The 25,041-nt window shown below is 35.8% G+C and overlaps 1 protein-coding gene across 1 annotated transcript in view; it reads left to right on the top strand.

The window, feature by feature from the left end:
• Nucleotides 1–25,041, top strand: part of SKAP2 (src kinase associated phosphoprotein 2) — a 207,253-nt gene that overhangs the window by 170,882 nt on the left and 11,330 nt on the right. Inside the window, exons 10-11 of the mRNA XM_003935148.4 lie at nt 12,454–12,534; nt 17,979–18,091. Of these exons, the coding sequence (XP_003935197.1) occupies nt 12,454–12,534; nt 17,979–18,091 (194 nt within the window). The remainder of the gene's footprint in view (nt 1–12,453; nt 12,535–17,978; nt 18,092–25,041) is intronic.

Genomic DNA, 25,041 nt, shown 5'->3' with positions numbered 1-25,041 from the left:
AGCAAGGACAATAAACATGGAATGATCCTTTAAGTACTATAGTTGGGTTTGCCTTAAATTTATATGTTTGATTGCATTATTTAATTAGATGGAAATAAAATTCTAAATTGTATTTTAATATACATAATTATAGCATTAACATTTATTTTAACTAAAAATGTTAGGAAAAATTTGTAAAATCTCATATTTAACTTTAATAAGTATCTGAACAGTTGTTATTTGGAGATGAGAAAACAAGAATGCTTTGTCATACTGGAAAATAGGCTAGGGGTGAGTTTTGGAGCACTGGCACTGCCTAGACCCTAGGCCCCTTAGGTGGCCGGGATTTGTCTTCCCAGAGTGGATACGTTTACTTCATCTGCTACTCTGGGACACTGGGTGAGACCTTAAAAAAGTAAGATCTGTTTTGCCTGCCATGGACATTAAAAATGCTCTGGCTCTTTTACATAAGAGCAGACATTTTGTTTATGTTGGCTCTATCTCTGGAATCCAAGTAAGAGAAACTTCCTAAATGAGAGTTCAACCTATCCCTTTAGGGGGCCCAAACTGAGCAAGTGTGTTATTTTTTGAGCTCAAATTTTTATTATTACATACTTTGAAGGACAGCAAATGCAGTTTTGCAAGAATGAGCATCAAGACCTCCATCGGATGAGTTTTACAGGCCTAACTTCCCCTTCTTCCCACATTCAGGTTCTACCTTGCTTCTTTCGGCAGCCCCTTTCTACAGAAATATCCTAGTTCTAGCACATCTTTTCTCTTCAGCCATTATAACACATTTTATCATAAATTAGTCTGTATGTCAAGAAGATATTTCTTACATTAGACTTGAAAACATCTTACAAACATTATTCTGAAAGTCTATGCACAACCACTCATAGGTACATGGACATTCATGTTTTTAGAGTGCCATTCTTTTGTATTATGAAAAGTGCTTTAATTTGTCATATTTTTCATGTCTTAACTGCAGTCATAGCTGGTAAGAAACCATAGTTATCTTATTCAAGACTGATCAGTCTTCTCAGGCTTCTGGCTAGGATTGAAGCTGCTCTCGGCCTTGCTTGCTTCAGGGTTTGGGCTTACTTTTTTTTCATCACATTTAGTCTCTGAGAAGGAGGTGATGGGAGATTATTTTTCCATTTGCAAGTTGCCTTTCAACCGGAAGAAAAAATGGAAGGGGCAAATGCCAAGCTTTTCACTTTCTGTGGCCATTACAAACATGACTCGTCTCCTATTTTTTCAGCAGTGTACACTATTTTTCAAGGGAACTTTTTTTTTTTAAAGAGATTGTCAGTGCTCAGCCTGAATACAAGTTTTAAAGGGGCATGCATCAACAATTGAGATGTCTAAATAACCAAAGAAAATATGAAAATAGCTCACATTTATAAATTACGATAAGCACAACCAAAAATGTACAACAGTTGTGTGTTTTTGTTTTCAAAACTTATTAGGGACAGTGGTTCAGAGAAAATAGCTCAGTTTCTCTTTGCTCCTTTTCTGTTAAGAATCATCCTCCAACCAGTAAGATTGGTAAGAGGGAACAGAAGCCCAGGATTGACAAAGATTCAACTAAAATACCTAGCTAGCCAAAAACCAACGCTTTTTTTGTTCCAGGCTTATTTAGGTAATATAAATAAGCCATTGGGGGGTCCACACCTGGAGGAAAAGTGGACTAGTAGAGGAATGTTTGCGGTACCTTTTGAGTGGAGTAATAGAGGCCTGTACCAAGTCTATGAGAACACAAAGGGGAGAGAGGACAGCTGCTTCCCAGAGTGGGGACTGAACTATGCTTTGAAGATAAGTGGGACCTGAGTTTGTCTTCTGGTCCAGGTAAAACTATACATGAAAAGAGAAATTGTAAATGAAGTCACTGGGCTGCTCTCACTGATTTTGAGGGAAACATGAAGGATGAGAAATATGTTAGAGGCCTGGAGTCTAGCAATTGTTTTATAAACTTTTCAGAAACAGCAGAAAGTATCTTGAGTTGGGTTCCCTGAAACAGACTCTAAGACAGTTCCATGTACAAGGTTGATGGGTGAGTGATCTTGGGACATACCTTAGATGAAAGTGAAGAAGGTAGGACTAGGCTAGGATGACTCTTCAGGGTTGTACCAAATAGAGGAATAGGGGCCTGTCTTCGTATTCCTGCATTAGCTATTCACTGGCTCCAGACCATTTTCTGGGATGCCCTGTAACCTTGAGTGAACCAATTCCCTACAGTTGAGTACAATTTCTCATGAGGGACACAGCTGTGAACCAACTGCAGCCAGAGTCCCAGCAGTTGGAGGATCTATGTGTTGGTTCTGGAAAGGGTATCTGGTATCCACCAGATACCAGATAATTCTAGATAGTTTATGGGCTCTAAAGAGGACTCAAGAGGACTCCAGAAACTGCTAACATAAAGTATCAAAAAGAGTCTTTTATGTTAACTAGAAGATGAAACACTAATTACTGGAACTCAGTATGGTTTCAAGGAATTGCAGACATATAACTGGATTTCAGTAAGACCTGTGGCTAGGATTCTTATGAAATCTTCATACATACAGAGACCATTGGATAACTGACTCTACAGCTGTGGCCAAAGAGTGCTAATTAATCGATTTTATGAATGCCTTAGGGCTTCATTTTCAATATTATTATATCCAACCTATTCATCAATGTTTTGGATACAGGCCTGCTCTTAATAGAACAAAACCATGGGTCAGATCCAACAAGATGAAATATGATAGAATATCCCACTTGCTCAAAAAATCTAGTTGCACAAGTACAAGAAAGGAAAGACGTGGTTTCACAGAAAATGGGAAAAGCACAAAGGAATGTTGGTCAATAGCTCAATATGAATCAGTAGTTTAATATGATTCAATCCTGAGATTCTGTGCTTTGGGAATATAAAATAATTATCAAATAGTGTTCTAGGTTAGCAGGATATTAATTTTTTTCATGTGGTGGATGAACAGTATTTAGATATTTAACTAAATAGTTCTATGTACCCTAGATAGTACAGGGTAGCCATTCTTAAACTTACTCATCTCAAGATCGCTTTAGAATCTTAAAAATTATCAAGGACCCCCAAAAGCTTTTGTTTATGCTTTGAATCCTTTTTTAGAAAGTAAAATATTTCATCTCAATGTAGATTTTTTTGGTTTCTTTTAAATTTTGTTGGATTAAAAGGATACTGTCTAACAATAAATAGTTTGGTAAACGGGTAAATCTCAATATTTACCCTATTAGAAATTAAAACAGATCTTTAAAGAATGTTAATTTACTAATGAATTTTAAAATCACAATTATAAACCTATTACATGTGTACATAACTTATTTTTAGGAAAATAACTATATTTCCCCCCTAAAATTAGAAGAATACAGCACTGTTTACATTTTTACAGCTTTCTTGAATGTCTGTCTTGGTAGAACACAATACAGTCTCGTATCTGCTTCTATATTCAGTTTGTTGTGATATGCTGTTTAAGTACAGTTAACTTATAAAGAAAATCCACCTCGTACAGATATGTAGTAGGAAAAGGGAGGTACTTTACTTGCAGGTAATTACAAGTATTATTTTTTGATATTGTACCCAGACATGACAAGTGGTAGTTAAAAGCTGGTACGAGGCGAACTCTCTGAAACCATACTAATAAACTTTTCATACCCTTTTACATTAAAATTCATAGGCCTGTCTTACACTTTGTTGAATGCTTTTACCCATGCCTGATTTTGTAACATTATGCATTGGTTAGTTGGAAAATACTGGTTCATTACATTATGCAGAACCTATAAATATGGACACAATTATGCCATAACCAAAAAAAACCCCATATTTTGTTTATATCACCATCGATCTCATTGGAAGTCTTTAAATAGTGGGAAGCTGTCAAGCCTACAGGGGCAGGTACAATTTCTAAAATTCTAATTTTGGCTTGAAAGCTCAAGTTATATCATTGGCAATAAATACTGTCAGTTATTTCCCTTGAAATGACAAGCTTATGTTGTTTACTTCGGAGACAATATCTGCCAGATTCCCAATTCTAAATAACCAGAGTGTGTCAGTCATTCAATTAAAAATGGTGTTCCATGAAAAAAAAAATGGCCAATTTTAGCTCAATCTTAAACATCTGGTGATGCAGCATGTAGCAGAAATGCTTTATATATTCTTCTGATTTCATCACACAGATATTAAAATTATATACTCAAGGTTGATATTAGGTGAAAATAATTACCACTGCTTCATCAAGGACATTCTTCAGTGCAACTGACTTCATTCAGTTTTTTCCTTTTATGCCAGTGCAGGGCAGTGAACAATACATTGACAGTTTGGTGCCACTATGTTGATTTACGCTAAAGTATCAGCAGTTTTACCCATCATTGCTCTGCAACATCAGTGCAAATGTTAACATAGTGAAAAAGGCACATAATGTCTTAGTATTATTATGAAAATAGTTTTGACCTCACAGACCCTCCACCCCCCAAAGAGATCTTGGAAAGCACTGCTGGTACAAGGGATGTGGAGCAAGTAAGTCTAATGGTGATGATTCTTTTTATGAAACTGTGCTCTTTCTTTCTTGGGTTCTTGAAAATGAGGTTAAGATGCACTGCATATGATGAGAAAGGGTATATTTGCATAGGCAAGCAGAGGAAACACAGCAAAAGCCTGTAACAAATGAGCTATGCATCTATGTATCAGCTGTTTTTCCAGAGGTTATAGTAGGCAGTTGTAGACCCTGATAAGACAGCCACATTACAATCAGATAATCCTAACATTAACTTATTCATCACTAGATAGTATTTTTTAATCTAATAAAATTTAAAGCAAGCCAAAAAAATCTAAATTGAGATGAAATATTTTACTTTCTAAAAAAGAATTCGAAATAGTTACAATGAAATGCATATATACATTTGGGATAAGAAATATATGGGGACAATGAATACATATGCATTTGAGGTATTTTATTTAAAAGAAGAACAAGAAAAACCAGTAGCTGATAAAGGTAGCCTAGAAGAAGGTGTTAATAGTGGTTACGCTTCGCTTGGATCATAGATGATTGATTTATTTGCTTAGTTTTATTTTCTGATATTCAGCAATGAGTAGATCAGGCGTCCCCAAACTGCGGCCCCCTGAGGCCATTTATCCCCCCCTCCCCCCGCACTTCAGGAAGAGGCACCTCTTTCATTGGTGGTCAGTGAGAGCACAGTATGTGGCGGCCCTCCAACGGTCTGAGGGACAGTAAACTGGCCCCCTGTGTAAAAAGTTTGGGGATGCCTGGAGTAGATGCTGCTTTTGTAACAAGAATAATAAGAAAAAGTGCTACTTTAACCGGAAAAAAAAAAAAAAAAAAGGAGCTGTAATTGTACCAGACATCCAGAGCCAGATAGAGGTTACTGTAAGTGAAATGAATTCAGACTTTCCTGGACTAAAAGAATTTTAGAATTACAGAATTTGTTATAAACTTTAATAAAAAGCTATGAATTTGGGCTATATAGAAGAATTTATATCATACAGTGAATAATTCATTCGGACAAGAAGGAGCTCCATTTCATAACTTCCTGATACCTAGTACTGTTTAGGAGTGGGATAATTTTCTAACTCACAGTGGCTTCTGACCAACCAAATCTGACCTATGAAAACTTTATTTTTATACATTCTTGTTTGCCATAATTGCCTAATTGCCTGTAGACGATCAAGTGTATACAAGACACTGAAACAAAGGAATACTTCTCAAGCAGCAGATAACTTTTTCAGAAATGTCTGCAGTGCACAGAAGGCACTTTCAGGGAGAAGGGTGCACTGTGCAAGCTGTGTGCCCTCGGTCCAGTCATTCAGTGCCCACAGTTTACGTCCTCTATGAAATAAGGAAATTGAAAGAGATTCTATCTAAGGTTTCTTTTCCTTCTGAGATTTCTTTTCCTGACTCTGTCAAATGAGATCTTGCCTTGAGTTCAAGTTTTTTCCCCCAACATCCAAACTGATGTTAACAAATATAATGTCTATGTGAAACATTATTATTTTCACATTTTCCAATGTGTGTGTGTATGGGTTTTGTTTTTGTTTTTGTTTTTCTTGGAGATGGTCTTGCTTTGTCACCCAGGCTGGAATTCAATGGCACAATCTTTGCTCACTATAAACTCAAACTGTTAAGTGATCCTCCTGCCTTGGCCTCCCAATTTGTGTTTGAATTATTAATTTTAATGTCATAGTACAGAAGTTTACTGCAATTCAATGGTGTTTTCTTTTGCTTTTGAAGTGTAGTGATAACCTTTTCAAATTAAATCTTACAATAATAGAATGTCAAAGGTGAAAATTAGATTGTGTGGTTAAACAATTATTGCTTATTTCGTTGCCTTTTACATCACATTAACCTTCCTGGTTGCTTAATTAATAAATTGTCGCAAAACTCCTAGTTCCTAAGGTAATAAACTTGATACAGCATACTGATTTTTTATTTTTCCCCTCAGAAGTCTGATAATCTTATTGTCTCCTCCAAATCTTTCTTCCAAGTGTTATGGGATAGACTTATTCTTCCTACTTTGAAGTACAGAGATGACACTAAGAATTAGAAGCAGTACCCAGTTTATATGAGTAACAGAGCTGTAACAATAGGCCTCACTTTGCCAAATTTCCATATGAGTAAACATGACTCTAGCTATCCTGTTTCAGTCATCTTTATCCTTCCATTTATTTTGAAGTTTATATAATACTAAAAGGCACATGCTTATATCTTTTTAAAAATATTTTGTTGCTGTAAAATATATCCGTCTATTCAATAGACAGAACAGTCCTTTAGGAAGTATAATAAAATAATATAAAAATCCTTCATATTACCAATAGTTCTAGTTATAAGCCCCTGGGGAGCTCACTTTCCCTTGCTGTCATAATTTGGAAGCTTTTGCCCATATACCTTAGATTTGACTCTAACTTTTCCAACTCTTCTACTAGCGTTTGTGGCTTGCCACAGGTCCTGGGAGAGAAGAGTGGGTGGCGTGCCGTTTGTATAAATCCTCCCAGCACTTCTCCTGTCTTTTATATTTTACCGCTAGCACTAGCCAGTGGTGTCCTCTGTTCTCCCATGTCACCTCTTTCATCTCCCACTCACGGGCACCTTGTGTGCAGTGCCCAATAGTGTGTATTGGCTTTAGGAACAGAGGAGTGTGTTAAAAGCTATAGGGTGAGGAAGGGGAACTGGAAGAAGAGAAAGAAGACCACATATTTGGGGCACCCCAGGTTGCAACTGTTTCTAAATCAGCACTAAAAAGTTTGCTTAAGATGTACTTCAGATACAATTCTATGATAGTATAGAACTTGCTCATCTATGTGAAAGTGTTTTCAAAGTCCACAGACAGACAGTATTTAAACAAAATTTTAGAAAGCAATCCACCTGTAAATTGAAGAGTTTAGTGAAAATGAAGGAAGAGACACGATGGCTTAGAGTTAAGGCATATGCCTAAAGTTAAAATCCCAGCTTCTATACTAAATGGATGTGTGAACCTTGACAAAGTTGTTCAAGCTCCATGAATTCATTTTTCATATTCATAAAATGGTGATGATAGAAGTACTTATTATTGCATCATAGAATTGTTGGAGGATTTAATTATGTAATGGATATAAGTACATATGTAGACATTTAAGTAATAAATATTCACTTTTCCTGAGAAAAAATATATAATACATAAATAATGCCTGGGCAAGTGGAGATCTAAATCCAAACTTTATTTCAGAACTTAACTGTGTTTTATGTTTTAAAATACATTATAATTCAGTAAAGCTGTTTTCTGAGGGTGTTTAGTGAGAAAGGTAATCATTATGTAAGTCAAATTTTTTATATATATATATAATCTTCCTCTTCTCCCTGGAAGACATGATAAAATCAGTCCTTAGCCTTGATGTGAACAACCTTGAGTTGGTGCTAACAAATTGTCTTCAGCCTTTTTTTATAAGTAGTGTCAGCTAATTGCTAATCACTCTTCTTTTTGGTTATTTATCCAAAAGATAAGAACATTAGTAAGCCATAAATACCCATTTTGTAAAAACTGCATAGCTAGACAGATTTGTAATCCTTATTAGGGTAATAATCCATCTGTTATGGAACTGGATCAATTTGTAAATTAAATTGATTAAAAGGGGGGAAAAAAGGGCCATGACTTTTCCCCCATTAAGCATTTCCTTAAATGCTAAAAAGATTTGGGGAGACTCAAACTCTTTCTCTCTTTGCTCAACACAGAGAGAAAGCCAAATATCTATTAAAAAGAGGTGTGGGTGCGGTTTATGTTTATTTTTTTAATTCTGATTGCTCCTGAAAGTTTCATATTTTTGACAGGGTTTATTGTTAAAACCTTTTGATGACTGCCAGAAGATTTCTACTGTTCTCACTGATCCGTTTAGTAAATGTGTGACTATGTTTGAATTTTCTTATGCACTTAGCTCACTTTATTGTTATTTTCATCCTGTCTGATAAAAAAAAAATCTCCTGATGATTCTTCTAACAATGTGTGATTGGAATAATAACTTCACACACTGAAGAGTTTTGTGCTGCAGCTGAGAAGCATGTAAATACAAGCTGCTTATTTGCAAGAAGCTTCCAGATTTGCAATATGATTGCTATGGAAACCACATAATGAAAACCTTATAACCATCTGTGTGGTTTGATGGATTTTACTGCATAGCTGAGCTGTTTTTGTTTACTGTTATTAAAATGTTGAATGGAATGTATTAACTCACAAACATTGGCTCTTTGAGGTATTAATTAGTATTGTACAATGATTGTGCCTCAACACTAAAATACATATTTAATAATAAATCTAAATAAAAAACATGTGAATGTATATATTTCTAATGTATTGTGAAGGTGATTAAATTGCCTAGAATTTTGGTCACTTGTTCTTACATGTATTTTTGGAGAGCTTTGTTAAGATTTATTTTTATGGTTTTTTAATCCATTTGCTCACTCTGTATTTATTGAACATCTCCTTTGTGCCAAGTTCTATTCAAGGTTCAGTCTGAGGGTTTTTTCCTGCCCAAGATTCAAAAACATATACGATATTTGATTTTGTTATCTTTTATATGAAAGCTGTTTGTATTGTTAGTCCAAGATAAAATGAGTTAATAAAATGAATTGTTTAAATATTGTTAAGAAAAATTGATATAAGAAATGCATAAGGCTTTGATTTAAAAGTATCATTACCAGGTTTAAAATGGAAAAAGGGAGTGTCCTTAATGGGCATCTCATCCCCTAAAATCTGCTTATTAAATATCATCTCACATGGATTTCAATTTGGATATTAAACATTGATACTTAAGTAAATCCTTTAATACCATTATTCTTATAATTTAAGAATGTGTAAATCCTTTAATACCATTATTCTTATAATTTAAGAATACATATTTCTAAGGCCAAAGCTCTCTGACACCAATATACAATTCAAAGCACACATTACTGACACTTAAATTTTAATAAAATTAAAGATTCACAGACAAATACTTCTAAATTCATTGTTAAGTTTGCCAAAGAGCAGTGTTTTTTCATTAATTACTGTAATCAATTTTTTTTATCTTGATGCTGATTTGGGTGGTGAAATCTAAATCCCACAGTCTCTTTTTTTGTTTTTGAGATGGAATTTCATTCTTGTCGCTGAGGCTGGAGTGCAGTGGCGCGATCTTGGCTCACTGCAACCTCCACCTCTCACGTTCAAGCAATTCTCCTGCCTCAGCCTTCTGAGTAGCTGGAATTTCAAGGGCCTGCCACCATGCCCAGCTAATTTTTGTATTTTTAGTAGTGATGGGGTTTCGCCATATTGGCCAGGCTTGTTTCAAACTCCTGACCTCAGGTGATCCACCTGCCTTGGCCTTCCAAAGTGCTGGGATTACAGGCATATGAGCCAATGCACCCGGCTCCCACAGTCTCTTTAAAGTCAGGAATAGTTCTTACTGCATTGACACAGTTACAGCTTTTGACTGAGGACAAGTGCTTTTAACCATTTTTTAATTTACTTCTTACTATTGAATTTGTGACTAAATTAAAAGGGGAGTGGGTGCTACAGAAAGCAAATGTGAAAAGTAAGGAAAGCTTTCTCCTTTACCTTTTACGAAATTATCTGTCAATAAAATGAGTAGAATAAATGACTGTAAATGACCCTTATACCTTTAAAAATTTCTATGGAAACACTATATTAACCCATTTATTAAAGCTAGTCCTTGAGGTTTGGCATATGTGAGATAACAATTGTTAAAAAGAAAAGAGACAGGATACTTTTTTAAAGTGTAGTATACTTTCATTAGGTCTTCTATTTATTTGACTGAACCATGTTATCAGTGTTGGGTTTAACAATATTAATAAAGTACCAGATATTTTCAGGTGTCCCTTATATTGGAGCTATCATTATTTTGTTTGAATTGAGTTACAAAAATTCATAACAGTTCTATTCATCACGTAAGTACCACTACCTTCCAGCTTGATTGACATGCCGATTTTGATTCATCCCCATTTAAAATTTTCGGGAGACCCCTAATTTTCCTAAATTTCAGGACCTGCAGTCCTGACTGCTCTACCATACTTTGCAGTTGCCCCTGGACCTGTTCTCTGGGTTGCCCCACCAATACATTAAATCCCTCATGTTGAAAACACAACTCCTTGTGTTCCCTGGTAAGACAGGTTATCTTGGCTATCCTCCTTTTAGTAGTAATATGCCCATTTCTCAGCTAACTAAGCTCAAAACTTTAGCCATCCTTTGTTGCTCTTTTTCTCCCCTCATTTCTCCATATTCAGTCAAGCACAAAGCTTATCCATTCTAGTTTCTTTACCTCTCACAAGCATCTCCTTTCCATTTCCTTTGCCCCTTCAGTTCAGGACTTCCTTCCCCTTCTTTAGGTTATCTGAGACAATGGGATCAGATGTCCATTCCTGAAGATAGATTCAGTCCTGCTCTTTCTCTCATCAAAAACCTTCTAAGGCTCTTATTGTCCACCAAATAAAAGCCTGAAGTCCATAACAAGATGTTCATCGCCCCTCAACAGCTGGTCTAAACTATGGGCATAACTCCTACCTGGCTGTTCACCTATGTGTAGCAGATTCTTTAGTCAAAATGAATGTGACTGTACCTTTTTCTTTTAAAGTTCATACCTATCTCTCTGGAAATATCCTTCTGACACTCTCTCCTTATTTAAATTCTCTACATCCCTTGGAGCCTTCATTGCTACTCCCTAGTTGGGTGGTTTCTCTGCTACGCTTCTTCATTATTTTGTGCCTCACCTGTCACATTTAGCCCCCTTCAGCCTGTTTTCCTTTAGATCTTGTCTTCTGTCCCGTATGTGCTGTCGGCTTCCTGTGAGCAGAGGCTTCCTGTTACTTTTACCTCCTTGGTAGATCCCCTCTGTCTCACAGTTAGTTAATATCCAATGAAGATTGACTGATTGATTGAATAGTTACCATGGCTACATTTATTTATTTTGCATATTTTTCTTTAAAGTTTAGGAGTTTTCTTGGAATTATAATTCTTTTTGAACCCAGTTTTTCTTTGGCATGCCATTTGTTTATTTGTCCTGCCTTAAGTATTTCTAGGTTTGTATGTAAATCATTAGGTGAGAAAAAAAAAACATAATAAATATTTTTCTTGGTGTAAAATAGTTTATTAAGTCTATTTAAAACTCTGCTCATTTAATTTTATCTTATTTCTTTCCACAATCTGGGGAAGGAATGGGATAGATGAATGTGAAACAGAAGTAAATAAAGCACTGGTTATATGTAGGATAAAGAACATTGACTTTATAATCACAAACCTAAGTTTGAATGACACACATTGGAAGTCACTTCACCTTTTTGAGTCTCTGAAAATATGCTGGTCTGTAAAATGAGAATTAAAAATTATTTGTCTATGAGATTTTAATATCCAGCATTTTATATGATATATAACAGGTCCTCAGTATAATTTGGGGGGAATTACCTTGAAGGATGAGGATCCTTATAGTATCCTGTGAAGATTAAGTGAGAAAACATATGAAGTTACATGATACTCAGTAAGTGATTTATAGGTTAACTGCATTTTTAATCACACACTTTCTCCTTGCTATATGATGTTTTAGGGACCATGATTTTATATATGATACTCTTGCCACACAATATAATGGGTGCATCAGTATAATGCTCGGTGTTACTTTACTGGATTTAGGGCTTTACTGAAATTAAGATCATTCCAGATGAGATTCTAAAAGTATTTAAAACAAAACATGCAGTGCACTAGTACATATCTTAAATTTTGCCAAGGCATTTTGGAAAGGTTGCTATTTGGAAGTAGCTGGTATTTTATTTATTCAGTGTTAGATTGTTGAAAAAGGAAAGTGAATCTTGAGTTGTTTTATTCTCTGAAAAATAATGTTTGTGTTATACTTTTAGTTTTGCTTTTTAAATGGAGTACTGTATTGTTTTCCCTGAGCAAACCCTTCAGTGTGCCATTGATAATGTTTGTTTACAGAAGAAGAAGAAGACAGCAGTGCTCCTGTGAAAGTGGAAGAACAAAGGAAGATGAGTCAGGACAGTGCTCATCACACCTCAGGTAATGAATTGTGTAGCTTCCTGGCAAACCTTATTTTGCTTTTGTTCACTTTCATTTTATCCACATTCTGACTGTTCTGAAGACGTTTACACAGCTCCCCAAAGTTGGCTTGTTTGGCCTGGATATCCTATGGCTGATAAGCTGCTTAGTCCCATTTAGGATGCATGAAAACCACTTGAGAAGGATTTATAAAGTAAGCCAATTTATACAAGGTATTCCTTCCTGAATTACTTTGTAATGACTCAATTAGCTTTCATTTCTGCACAAAGGAGATTTAGTTGCATAAATTAGCTTATCATCATTGAGGAAGTGTCACTGCTAAAGGACAGTTTATAGATACAACATGCAGTTGCTGTCAAACCTATAAGAATGTAATATAGACATCTGTGTATACTTTGTGCTTGAGCAGAACAGACTTCTGCCATTCAGAGACTAACAGGGGACAACAAGTTGCCCAGGGGACTGGCAATGTAGACGTCTCTGAAAAGGTCAACTTGACACAGGCTCTGACAATCGACCCACAGCTCTGTCTTCTTTGATAAAAATCAGATAAACTTAAGACCGCTAATTGATCTGCAGCCTGTTTAAATGTTGGCCATGCATATCTTCATTGCATATGATTAACACAGCAAGCAAATGAATTGGGTAAGAAATGCCAGAGTCCAGTGACAGCAGCTTAAAAATTGGAAAAGGACACTGGTGGCCTAAAAGGCTAGGAAGGATGTTCCCCTTATCCATTTCCACTTGGCACATAGCCCCAAGTACTAATTATGAATGAGACTGGCAAAATAACTGCACACGCTCTGTGCAAAATCACATGATATGGACAACTTTTCTTGCTTGTTATTTCCAAATAGCAGGAGATAAACCATATCTGTAGTGCAAGCATGAGGTTAGTTTTGATAAACCAGCAATTATTTTACACGGAAAGAAGAAAAAGACTGCCTTCTTATCAGGACTTTACACCTCTTTATAGCCACATGTCAGCTGGGGCAAGGTCTGCCATATCATCTCTGTGTCTTGCAAAAAGCTAGAGTTAGGGTCACCTTCCCCTCTCTGATATGTCCATACATCACTCTTTCAAGCTGTCAAGGCTGGGTGGACAAGAAGTGTATGTTCAGGAAGTGGCTTTCCAGAGTCCTTCCTACTGTGACATGTGGAAAGGAAACAGAGGCCTGATTCTAGACCTGGACAGGAAAGCAGAAGTAGGTTGCTACAAAAGGTTTTGGTTAGTGTTTTTTTAGAAAGGAAGCAAGAACAAAATCATTACATGTTAGCACTCTACTCCTATAAAATGCAACTATAAAACACTGAGGCTTAGCGAAACCTTGAGGACTCTGTTCAATAATAATTTAAGTGTATATGTTTTGGGTTATATATCATGAAGCTTCTGCCAAAAGCATGTAGTTTTCTTTTTTAAAAAAATTTCAGTGCAGGTATAGAAGGTAGATACATACAGATGGTCCTTCCACAGATATAAATATTTTGGCTTAAAGCAATTGTATTTTTCAAAAACCCTTTTAAAGTAAACATCTCCCAAATTTTTGCCTTTGAGGGTAGGAAAAAAAATCCATTTTCCTCAAAGGAATGCAGTAAATAGATCTAGGTTTTCATGCAATAGCTATATAAGCACTACAATAATTCTTATCTTTAGTGACATGAAATTCTTTTCAAGCAACAGTTTTAATACTTTTGCATAGTAGTGACCTTTGCTCTTCCCTAGGCTGTCAAAGATGTAACACTAGAAGTTTGTTTGCCACGCAGGGCAGTGAGTTGACAAGGGTATTACTATCTTGCTGAGCATCATATGACATGAACTTCTAACCTTACTCAAGAATGTTATATATTTTTCACATTGACTGATTTTACTAAACGCCTCCCACACACAGACTTTTCTAATGTAAAATATGTACGCAAAAACAAAATTAATCTTGTGTTTCTTACAAGTTTCTTCATGTTCAAACTTACATATCTTGCACATATGTGAGTGACTGTGTGTGTGTGTATATATATACATATATACACACACATATATATATAAAGATTCCATTTGATTTTTGGAACATTATAGAATTTGCTTACTTCTCTAAAATAGTTTTTAAACCTTGTAACACCAAGGAAGATATTCTCCACTATCTTATTCTCATGTTTCACCTATTGTCATGTTTTTCATCTTTGTAGAGTATCTATGTTTCATAACAATTCTGTTAGCTTTGTCCAAAGATCTCCTCTTGTATGTTTTTAAAAGCAGGAGTAAGAACATTGTTTAAATCTTTCACCGGCTGGCTAATGTATTTTTTTTCTTCTCACTTTCTTAATCATTCATGCCTCTCATGACAAGAAACATAATAAGGTGGGTTTTTTTGGTAATTTTGAAACTATAGATCATGATGTGGATACAATAGGAAAATTAATCCATGTAGTAAAGACAACTAAACATAATTTGTGCTTTAAAATGTATGTTTATGACATTTGCCTCATCCCATTTTTTAAAAAAACATATCTCAAATGGATTATTTTCCAGTGTTTAGGGGTAAACAGTGTTAACTTTTGCGAACCTACTGTGCTTCTGAGGCTGTCTATGCTATTTTTTTGTGTATGTTTAGCTACACTTTAAATTTTTACAAGTAAGCTAGAGGAGATTGCTGCCCTCTAAGGAACAAGATCGTTCCTGATTTTTGTGTCCAGATTTCATATCAAGAAATCAAACATTACCCCTGAGGAGACTAAAGCTAATAAACATCTATTGCCAGGGTTTTTTTCCCCTACTTACAATTTTTCTGCTTTATAACTAGTATTGCATACTGAAATAGACTAGTAAATCATATATGTATGTAGCTGTATGACATAAAAAAATTATTCTTTAACAGAGTTCTCATATGGGACAAAAAATGAGGTTGATCTTTGGATAACATCATCATCTAGATTATAGAAAACACAGTTGAAAATGCATCTTTTTCCCAGTATTGCCAAATCTGCTAGCTCTGTTGCCTCTTTACAGCAGTGAGATTTAATGAAATGCTCATGATGCACATCTAGGGAGAGATGCATCTTGCACACGGTGGGGGTCTCTCTTCCCCTCATGTGCTTCTGTAACTCCCATTAGTGTTAATGGGAGTTTCACCAAGCGTATCAAGGGGAAGAGAGACCCCAAAGTGATAAGGATTATGTGTTAGAAATCACCATATACTTTTCTTTTCCTTCTTTCTCTCCCCTCCCCTTTGAGAATCTATCAAATGAAAAACTATTTTAAGAGAATCTGAAAAAAGGAAGAGCAGCCTGGACAGCTGGGGACCCACTGGGACAACATAGCTAAGCCAAAACCTCTACTCTAGTTTTTAGCCAAGTTTTGTTTCTTCCACGTTTTTGGAGCAAGCCTAAAGCGAGCAGCATGGGGAAGACAGAGTAAAGAAACCAGCCATTTAGATCCTTTTACCTCCTGGCCAGTTACTGTGGGGGAAGGCCTTGCATGTGAAATGATGTCATCCTCTCTTTGCTCTAATTCCCTGACTTTTAAACTGACACTGACGGACTGCAAGGGGCACAACATTTGACCCATTTACCAGTTGATTTAATCTGACAAGAATGTTTCAACTTCTAAATCTCTATTTGTCTAAGTAAGTGGTTTTTAAAGGAAATCAGTCACTTTATTATTAAGTGATTTTTTTTTCCTTTTTAAAAATTGGACAATGTTTGAAGTGATCTGGCCAGCTGGAGTGCCCTCTAGTGTCCATTTTTAGAATTTACTTAATACACGCTTTGGGGGGAAAACGTAATGTAGTGGCCACAAGCATTGTTAGTTCTTGGTTGGATTCCCAAGCTTGTGTACATCCCTGCTGCTATCAGTGATGAATGCTCAAATGCAAGTATGGAAAAGTCAGTAACGTATCTGTCTCTCCCACTGCTTCCTCCTTTCTGTTCTCCTCCCCCCCCCACTCCCATTGTCCCTCATTCTTAGAAAACAAGAGACAAAAATGTAATAGAGGGATTTTGCTAGGTTGTGCATCTTCTAGTCCATCTTTATTTTCTTGTAAGTGAAAAGTAGCACTCTATTTCCTAGATATTCAGACTCCAAATTATTTAGAATCTTTTTTGGCTTTAAAATATTTTATATATTAAAGAGAATTTTCTAGTAAACTCACACTTTGTGTAAATCACAAACTGTGTGTAATAAGATGAACACCTTAATGATGTGCTAATGTGACTACTTGTGTTGGAATCATAAAAAGCCTGCTGTTTGAGAGCCATGTAACAATACTGAGATGACAACCCTGGACCAGCATGTGTCTCAACAGTTATCCCCTCAGAATTCAAAGATGACATTCCAGTGATATAAGTTGTCAGCACATATATATTCTGCCTAGCTAGTGAATACACAGACATCTTATTGATATTACTTGCATTCTTTTGGTGTTAACTCATCAAAACTCAATTATCATGAAATTAAAAACAGGAAACAGTTCTTAGTGTAACAAAAGCGTCAGTGTGTTTAACTGTATTCTGTTTCAGGAGATCCAAATTGTATAAGTGACAAAGTATTTATTACCCATTTATTGTGGTATTACAGAGTGGAAAGTGCTAAATAATCAATCAGTTAATGGTCTGTATGGCAGTTTGAGCACATCACATCCATTGTGCTTATGCTGTTAGAAGGATGAGCTGATACTCCAGTGTATGTTGCATGTTTATTCAGAGCCTAATGTCCTAAACTGGGGCTGACAAAAATCTGTTGAAAAATGCAGCTTCAACACTGGCAATTTCAAAGTTGCTAAAAAATTTCAAAAGATAACTTTAAGTGGCTTTGGGTACAAATGCCACTAAGGAAAACTGCTGCAATTACTCTCTATATCATTTCCACATTGTCCTCATCCATTAACCAGCTCTAGGGTTTAGTTTTTTGTTTTTTGGTTTTTTAAAATTTTGGTTCCTTAGTTTTGGTTTTATATTTGTACATTAACTCCATAAAATCTCAGTGTCGCTAGCATTTCTTAGGAGAATACTATTATTATTTTCATGGAGTGTCCCAAATTCTGTGAGATGGTTATTTCACAAAGTGTGTGTTACATCTCATGGATATTGCTTATTGTGAAGTGTGGTAGACATACCTTCAAAACATGTTGCAAGTGGGCTCAGATTTTTTCTTTAAAATAAGTGGGAAGCAAACTTTAGGTGCTGGTTTGATGAAAGCATATAGCAGTTACAGGTTTTAGATGAGAGAAAGAAAAAGAAAAGCAGAAATTCAAAATCAGATCTTTTTGAAAGCTGCCTTAAGAGGATATTGAGAAGTAGGAGTCGTGGATGCAATAAAATACTCATTTACTCAGGACAGTTTTTTTAGATTGTTTTGGTGATCTAGGACATTGTTTAATTTCTATTGGTTTATTTTGAAATGAGGGGTTATTACATGAATGCCCTAACTCATACTTTCTCTTTCTTTTTCCTAGGGGATAAGAGCACTGATTATGCTAATTTTTACCAGGGTCTGTGGGATTGTACTGGAGCTTTTTCTGATGAGTTGTCATTTAAGCGTGGTGATGTGATTTACATTCTTAGCAAGGTAAGAAGATGCCCCAAAATGACATTTGTAAAGAGGGAATACAAAGCTTGATTTTTAATGCATTTGGATTCACAATACTAGGGGAAAATGCCAATTGGAATTCTTCTAGGTCCTTGTTAACAATTGGGAGTTCACAATAATTAATTATTTTGTCAAGTGAAATGTAATCAAATTTTAAACACAATCAGATAACAGGATTCAACTTAGCAGTGTGTTTACCTATCACTTCAGCCCTTGGCTCACATCCACCTACTGCCTTCTCCAGAAACAATATACTTATGTGAAAGCTAACATTGTAAGGTATTGGGTTATTTATTATGTTTTTCTTTCCTCTTCCTTTTTATTATTCTGTGTGCTTATTCTGATTTTGTCTGCCATTCACTACTGGAAACACTGTGTTTATAGAACAAGTTTTTCATCTTTATGTAAATACATTGGGTGTTCCGACAATTTAAAAGCAATGCTTTTCTATTCAGACAGGCTTAGGTAATTTTTTTTTTTTTTGAGACAAGAGTTTCACTCTTGTTGCCCAGGCTGGGGTGCAATGGCACGATCTCAGCTCACCGCAGCCTCCCCCTCCCAGGTTCAAATGATCATCCTGCCTCAGCCTCCCAAATAACTTGGATTACAGGCATGCACCACCATGCCTGGCTAATTTTGCATTTTTAGTAGAGAGAGGGTTTCTCCATGTTGGTCAGGCTGGTCTCGAACTCCTGACCTCAGGTGATCCGCCTGCCTCAGCCTCCCAAAGTGCTGGGATTGCAGGTGTAAGCCACCTCGCTCGGCGGCTTAGGTAATTTTTTAAGTTGTTTCGCATACCGTGTTTGTAAACAAAATGGCAAAGTATATTTCTACAAGCCCATCATACATATACATATTCATATACATATATATATATAATACTTGTATCTGCTTCTTAAAATACTGGATTATTCAGAATCTTTCTTTCCTTAGATCTAAAAGTCAAGTTTCTTATCTTGAGTATACTTCTGGTAATGTATGTGAGCTCCCTTAATTTTCATATTTTAATTTCCCCTATTTTAATATGGGGATTTAAAAATTTCTCTGTCTACTTACAAGACTACTTTAGAAACAAATGATGGATGAAAATAATTTAAATACACGTAGAAAATGTTAAATCATAAGTCTAGGAGTTTGATGTGGTTTCTTTCTTGATTAGAGAAATATTTTGGACTTTTCAGAGAGATAGTAAGAGGTAGTTGTTAGATGCAGAAGACAATTTGGAAAGAAGATCACATACTGAATTTTAACACTAGATGGCTGGTGCGTAAAATCATAGCACAGAAAATCATGGAATGTTAGAGTAATGGGTCTCAATGATGATCATCTAATTCTTGGTTTTATAGATAAAAGGAACTTGGGTAAAGAAAACGCCAGAGTCATGACTTGAGCTGTGTTCTTGACTCCCAGACCAGTGCTTTTCCCTTTGTTTTCTTTCCTGTCCTCCCTCCCTCCCTCCTTCCTTCCTTTCCTTAGGCACCTACCATGTGCCAGAACCCATTCTGACAACTGTGATAAAATAAATAAAGCCAACTGTGATAACTGCTAGTTAGGGTGCCCTAACTAGCTAAGACTGGTCACTTACTTCTCTCAGTCTTCTGCTCATTAGTATGGGTTTTTATTACTGTTGTTCCCAGAAAGATGCTTTCAGTTCTTGGATGCTACAGATAGTCACATTACAAGTCTTGAAGCCTGTTATTGAGCATTAAATTGTCCTGAGTTAAGACAACAGCTTTTTGAGTTATTTATTTAATAGAGAAATCAAACTGATTAGTTTCAGCTCTTGTCAAGACACATTCTTGGAATCATTCCTAAATTTATATAGCTCAAAGTCTTTTTAAAACCAATTTAACTGCAATTGTTTATAAAACTAAAATGTTGATTAGATTTCACTTGCGAGTTCAGATTATAGGAGTAAATGGCATATAGCTATTATACTCCTTTCTTAAATATGAAATTTATAAAGCCCATGTGGATCTACTTATAAAACCTTCTTTATGAGTCAGGTTGTCTTTGTTGCTGAAAGCCTAGGTAGAGCACCAGCTTCCAGAACTGGCTGGGAAACAAGCAATCACAGGCATGTCTTATTTCTACTATTGCCTCAGAAAATAGTTTTCTGTTAACATGAAATTAAAAGTATAATTATAGGTGTGTATCATACTTTTAGGATTCTAAGGGAGGTAGTTCCTGTTTTGCGGAGACTAATTTTATTCATGAAGCCTGATTACAGAACAAAGGTTAAAGGTGTTCCAGCCCATGGGAAGCACATATGTCCATCTAAAATTTTCATATATTATTTAGGAGAGAGCTGATCAAAAATAATTCTTCTGCCAGTTTTTTGCAAGGCTTGAAGTTTCATCATCATGATCATATTTATTAAGGGCCTTCTAGAGATGAGTAATTTACCTGGGGTTCATTTCGGTGTTTGAAAAAAGAGCTAAGAAAGAAGACCTGTTAGCCAGCACGTTTTTACCTTTGGCTAAATAAGGTTCAGTGTGCATTGTCATCCAGCTGCGGACCTAGTGGAATCAACCTAGTAAATCTTGGTGAGGGTGAGAAAGAAAGGACACTTAGCTTTCCCTTGATGTGATTTGGACATATTCTGGGCTGTTGATGGGTGTCTTGGCTGTGAGTAGTCAGGTTGCTTTGGGGTTGAGTCTATGTTGTGCAGACTTACTTCCCTACCTCCTTTGGACAAGTTCAGCCAGGAATATCTTGAGACTTTCTAGTAGTCTTTACTGACTTGGCCTTCCAGTTTTATCAAAACTTTGGCAAACTCAGACCATAAGTTAATACCATAAATTCATTTAATATGGGAATAACTGCAATTTTGAATGCTTGACATTATTATAAATTATGTACAATTAGTATAGAAATCGTTGGCATTGTTAGTTGCCTCGAGATTTGTTTAATCAAGTTTCTCAGAGTTATATTTAGATTTCGTCGTGATGGGATGAAATTTTACCTTTCAATTTATTTTTTTACACCATCTAGTGGCTCAGAATGAGTGGTGCAGGTAATTGCAGCTATTGTGCACAATCAAAATGGTGTCATAAATTCAGCTTTAAATCCAGCTTGGGTTATTACTTTCCTGTCTCATGTCAATAAGATATTAGCATTAATCATGAAAAATTTTGTTCATCATTCTGAATTAAATATGTAAATTGTATATATAAGGAAGAATACATTTTAAGGATTCTAAAATAGTATTTGTAGAGACATAGAAAATGTGTACTTTGTAAAGAAATTAATGCCATGACTTGTCTATTAATAATAAATAAGACCATTTAAAAGATTTTAAAGATATGTAGCTTTCTTTTAGTAATGGACTCATTTATAATTTGAAATACCAAATTATCATTGTTTGATTTGATTTACCATCTAGAAGTTTGTCAGTTCTGAAAATATTCTTTAAAAAGGAAAGACAAGGCCAGGCGTGGTGGCTCACGCCTGTAATCCCAGCACTTTGGGAGGCCGAGGAGGGTGGATCACGAGGTCAAGAGATCAAGACCATCCTGGTCAACGTGGTGAAACCCTGTCTCTACTAAAAATACAAAAAATTAGCTGGGCATGGTGGCACGGCCTGTAGTCCTGGCTACTCGGAAGGCTGAGGCAGGAGAATTGCCTGAACCCAGTAGGCAGAGGTTGCGGTGAGATCGTGCCATTGCACTCCAGCCTGGGTAACAAGAGCGAAACTCCGTCTCAAAAAAAAAAAAAAGGCAACACAAAATAAGAAAACATGCATGCTTTCAATATAAACATTTAGACAAAACAAGAAATAAAATTTCATGCATGATAATGAAGAGTGTTTTAATTTTGTAAATGTAATGGCAGAAAAACATTTAACTAGCTTGGGGATTAGGCAGTCTTCATTTAAAAATCACTATAGAAATATAGTTTGATTTTAAAATTCAATATTTTTTTTTTCTGTTTTGCAAGAAAGCCCTGATGGAATGTTAGCTGTGCTCAGTCAACCTGGGGATGATTTATTTATTTTAGGCCTCTTTTGAGAGTTACACAAATCTTAGCCTTTATTTTTTATTTTTCTTCTGGTGCAAATCAAATGCTGCAATAAAGAAAGAAGGCAGATACTGTGCTCTTCCCCCTTCCTTTTAAAACATTTTCCAATTAGCAGCTCTCATGTGACCCCTGGCTGAGCCAGCCCCTCCTTCAAAGTGTCCGGCATTTTTTTAGTTTTAACCTTTGAACCTCACTAATAATAAATCTAAATACCACTTGCCTTAAAAGGCAAGCCAGTAACTTTTTGCTTTACATTTCTTTTCATATAAGGTTGTTGCTGTTTTTTAATGTGTTAAAATTAAAATAGTTCAGTGGAGATTTGGACATCTCTTTTTTCTTAAAAAATGGAGGAAATTTATAAACACTGATGAAAGCAGAACTTGTGATTTTAATGACAGTTGTATTGTTAGTGAATTAACAATTGGTTTCAGATTCATTTGATAGGGGGGAAATCATATTTGAGATAGAAAACCTGTATTTATTTTCTTAAGAAATTGGGTTGTTTAAAATAATACTATTTTTTATTAGTTTTTATTTCATTTTTATTACCACTAAATGAACCAGGAACATAATATCATAGCTAATAGTATTTTCCTAGAACCAGATTATATAGCAGTAGGTATATTCTGAGATCTCAAATGCCTTTTTGGTTATGTTATTCTTTTTTCTCTTCTGGATTCCTATCCCCTATTAGTTTATCTTTTAATCTGTACTCAGATAAACTGCTAACCGCATTCTTATAGTTACTTTTAAAGCAATAAATTATTTTTAGAGATTTAATAACAGACAAGCTATACTTCAGAAAAGAGGTACACTACTTTGATATTAAAAGAAAAATGAGAGAGTTAAGAATTCTGGAATATTTTATCCAGTCTAGGGCATATGCGACTAGCTTTGCAGACTTCTGAGAAACTTTTTTAAGTCAAACACAGGAAATGTAGGTGAAGACAGTGGTCACTAATATACAATAAAAGGGTGCTTTTCGGTGTATATTGGTTGGAGTTTCAAGCAGTACCTCCCTTTATATCTGTTTGGTTGACTTTTTCCAGTGATTGGTAAATTGTGACTGTCATTGACCATTTGCTTCTCATTGTAAGAATGTAAATATTCAGTTACTATGGCTTTGTTTGGCTTCAAACCGATGCTAATAAATAAAATGAAAGTCTTGTTGAGCTCTACCAGCAGAGGGAATTAAGTTACTTTTTAGCTTAGTTTTTAATTTGTGACCATATGATCCAGTGTGCCACAAATAGCCTGGCCAACTGCTGAAGAGTAACTAGGTTACCTGAATATGGGACATGCATTGTTGACACTAAGCTAGCTCCTAAATGTGATCATCGTTTATAGCCTTTTGATAAGAAGTGTTTGTATTTGTTCTTGCATTTGTTTGGTCCGATGACATTTAGGTTTATGCTGTCAATAAGGATGTATGGTCTACGCTACAGTGGAAGCATTAACCAGACCAAACTCCTATTTAGTACTCATCTCCTCCCAGCAGTGAAAAGCAGTTTATGGCCAGAACACCATGTCAGAAAATGTTCTAGTTCTACTTATAGGACTTGTCTTGTTATCTATTTGTGAACAATGTATTTAAGTACTTCCTTACTTTCTCTTACATAAGTTGGAGGAAACATTCCAGAAAAACGTTGGCAGATGAAAGCAAGAGGTGCTTATAGGAGGCAGGCTGGCAGCTTCAGTCCTTGCAGTGGCTTGGGAGGTTCAGGAAAAGCCAGAAGGCAGTGTCAGAGAGGCAAGCTGAGCAGAGGTGGCAGTGGAGGGGGCTGCTTTGGAAAGGAGCCTGCCTGCAAGGCTTATGTGATTTAATTCAGCCTGGAATAACCAAGGGTTTGGCAGCAGCAAAACAAAACCTTAGAGAAAAGCACTATGTTGATAATTTTTTTAAAATTCTCAGTTGAACAATCCGTGATTTCAGCCTCTAAAATCAGGAACTCTCTCAGTATGTATAGCATACTTTCACTCTTGAGGTGTCTTCTTCCTCATCCCTTTAGAACATGGTGCTAGATATTCCAGGTAAATCATTCAGCATAGAGACTAGAGATAGACTACTGATTAAGAAAAACTTTAGAGTCTATGTTTAATAAATTATAAATAAGTGACAGATGTTCATCATTTGAGTATTCAGCTATTGAAGAACAACCAGTATGCTGGGTGTGGTGGCTCATTCTTGCATCCCAGAACTTTGGGAGACCAAGGCAGGAGGATCACTTGAGGTCAGGAATTCGAGACCAACCTGGCCAACATGGTGAATCATCTCTACTAGAAATACAAAAATTAGTTGGGCATAGTGGTGTACACTGGTAGTCCCAGCTACTTTGGAAGCTGAGGCAGGAGAATCACTTGAATCTGGGAGGCAGAGGTTGCAGTAAGCCAGTACTGCACCACTGCACTCCATCTCAAAAAAAAAAAAAAAAAAAAAAAAAAAAAAGAACCACCAGTAAAATTCTAACAAAATGTTATATTCCTCAAACACTTGTTCTCTTTGGAAGATAAGATTCTCTTTAGAAAAGCAGGGTAGAGACCTGTTCATAATAATCAGATTGCCTTATAGTGCATCCCAAAGTACTGTGTTTTTTGTTGCCCTAATACTTTGCTATACCTGTAGTGAGTGGGCAGGGAAAGGGAGGAGGGAAAGAAAAAGTATTTGTTGAGCATTTAAAATGTCCTGTTCTAGGTACTAAACATGCTTCCATACATATAATTAATAAGATAACCCTGTGAAGTAGATGGTGTTATAATTTTACAGATTAGGAAACTGATGCTCAATAAGGTTATTATGGAAATTATCTGAGGATACGCAGCTATTAAGTGCCTTCTCCAGGAATCAATACAGGTCTGACCCCAAAGCCTTTCTCTTTCTACTTTGCTACACTTGAGGGAAACTTGATTAG

The sequence above is a fragment of the Saimiri boliviensis genome, chromosome 10 (assembly GCF_048565385.1).
Source record: "Saimiri boliviensis isolate mSaiBol1 chromosome 10, mSaiBol1.pri, whole genome shotgun sequence".
Taxonomy (NCBI): domain Eukaryota; kingdom Metazoa; phylum Chordata; class Mammalia; order Primates; family Cebidae; genus Saimiri; species Saimiri boliviensis.
This window is presented reverse-complemented; position numbering and strand designations above follow the sequence as displayed.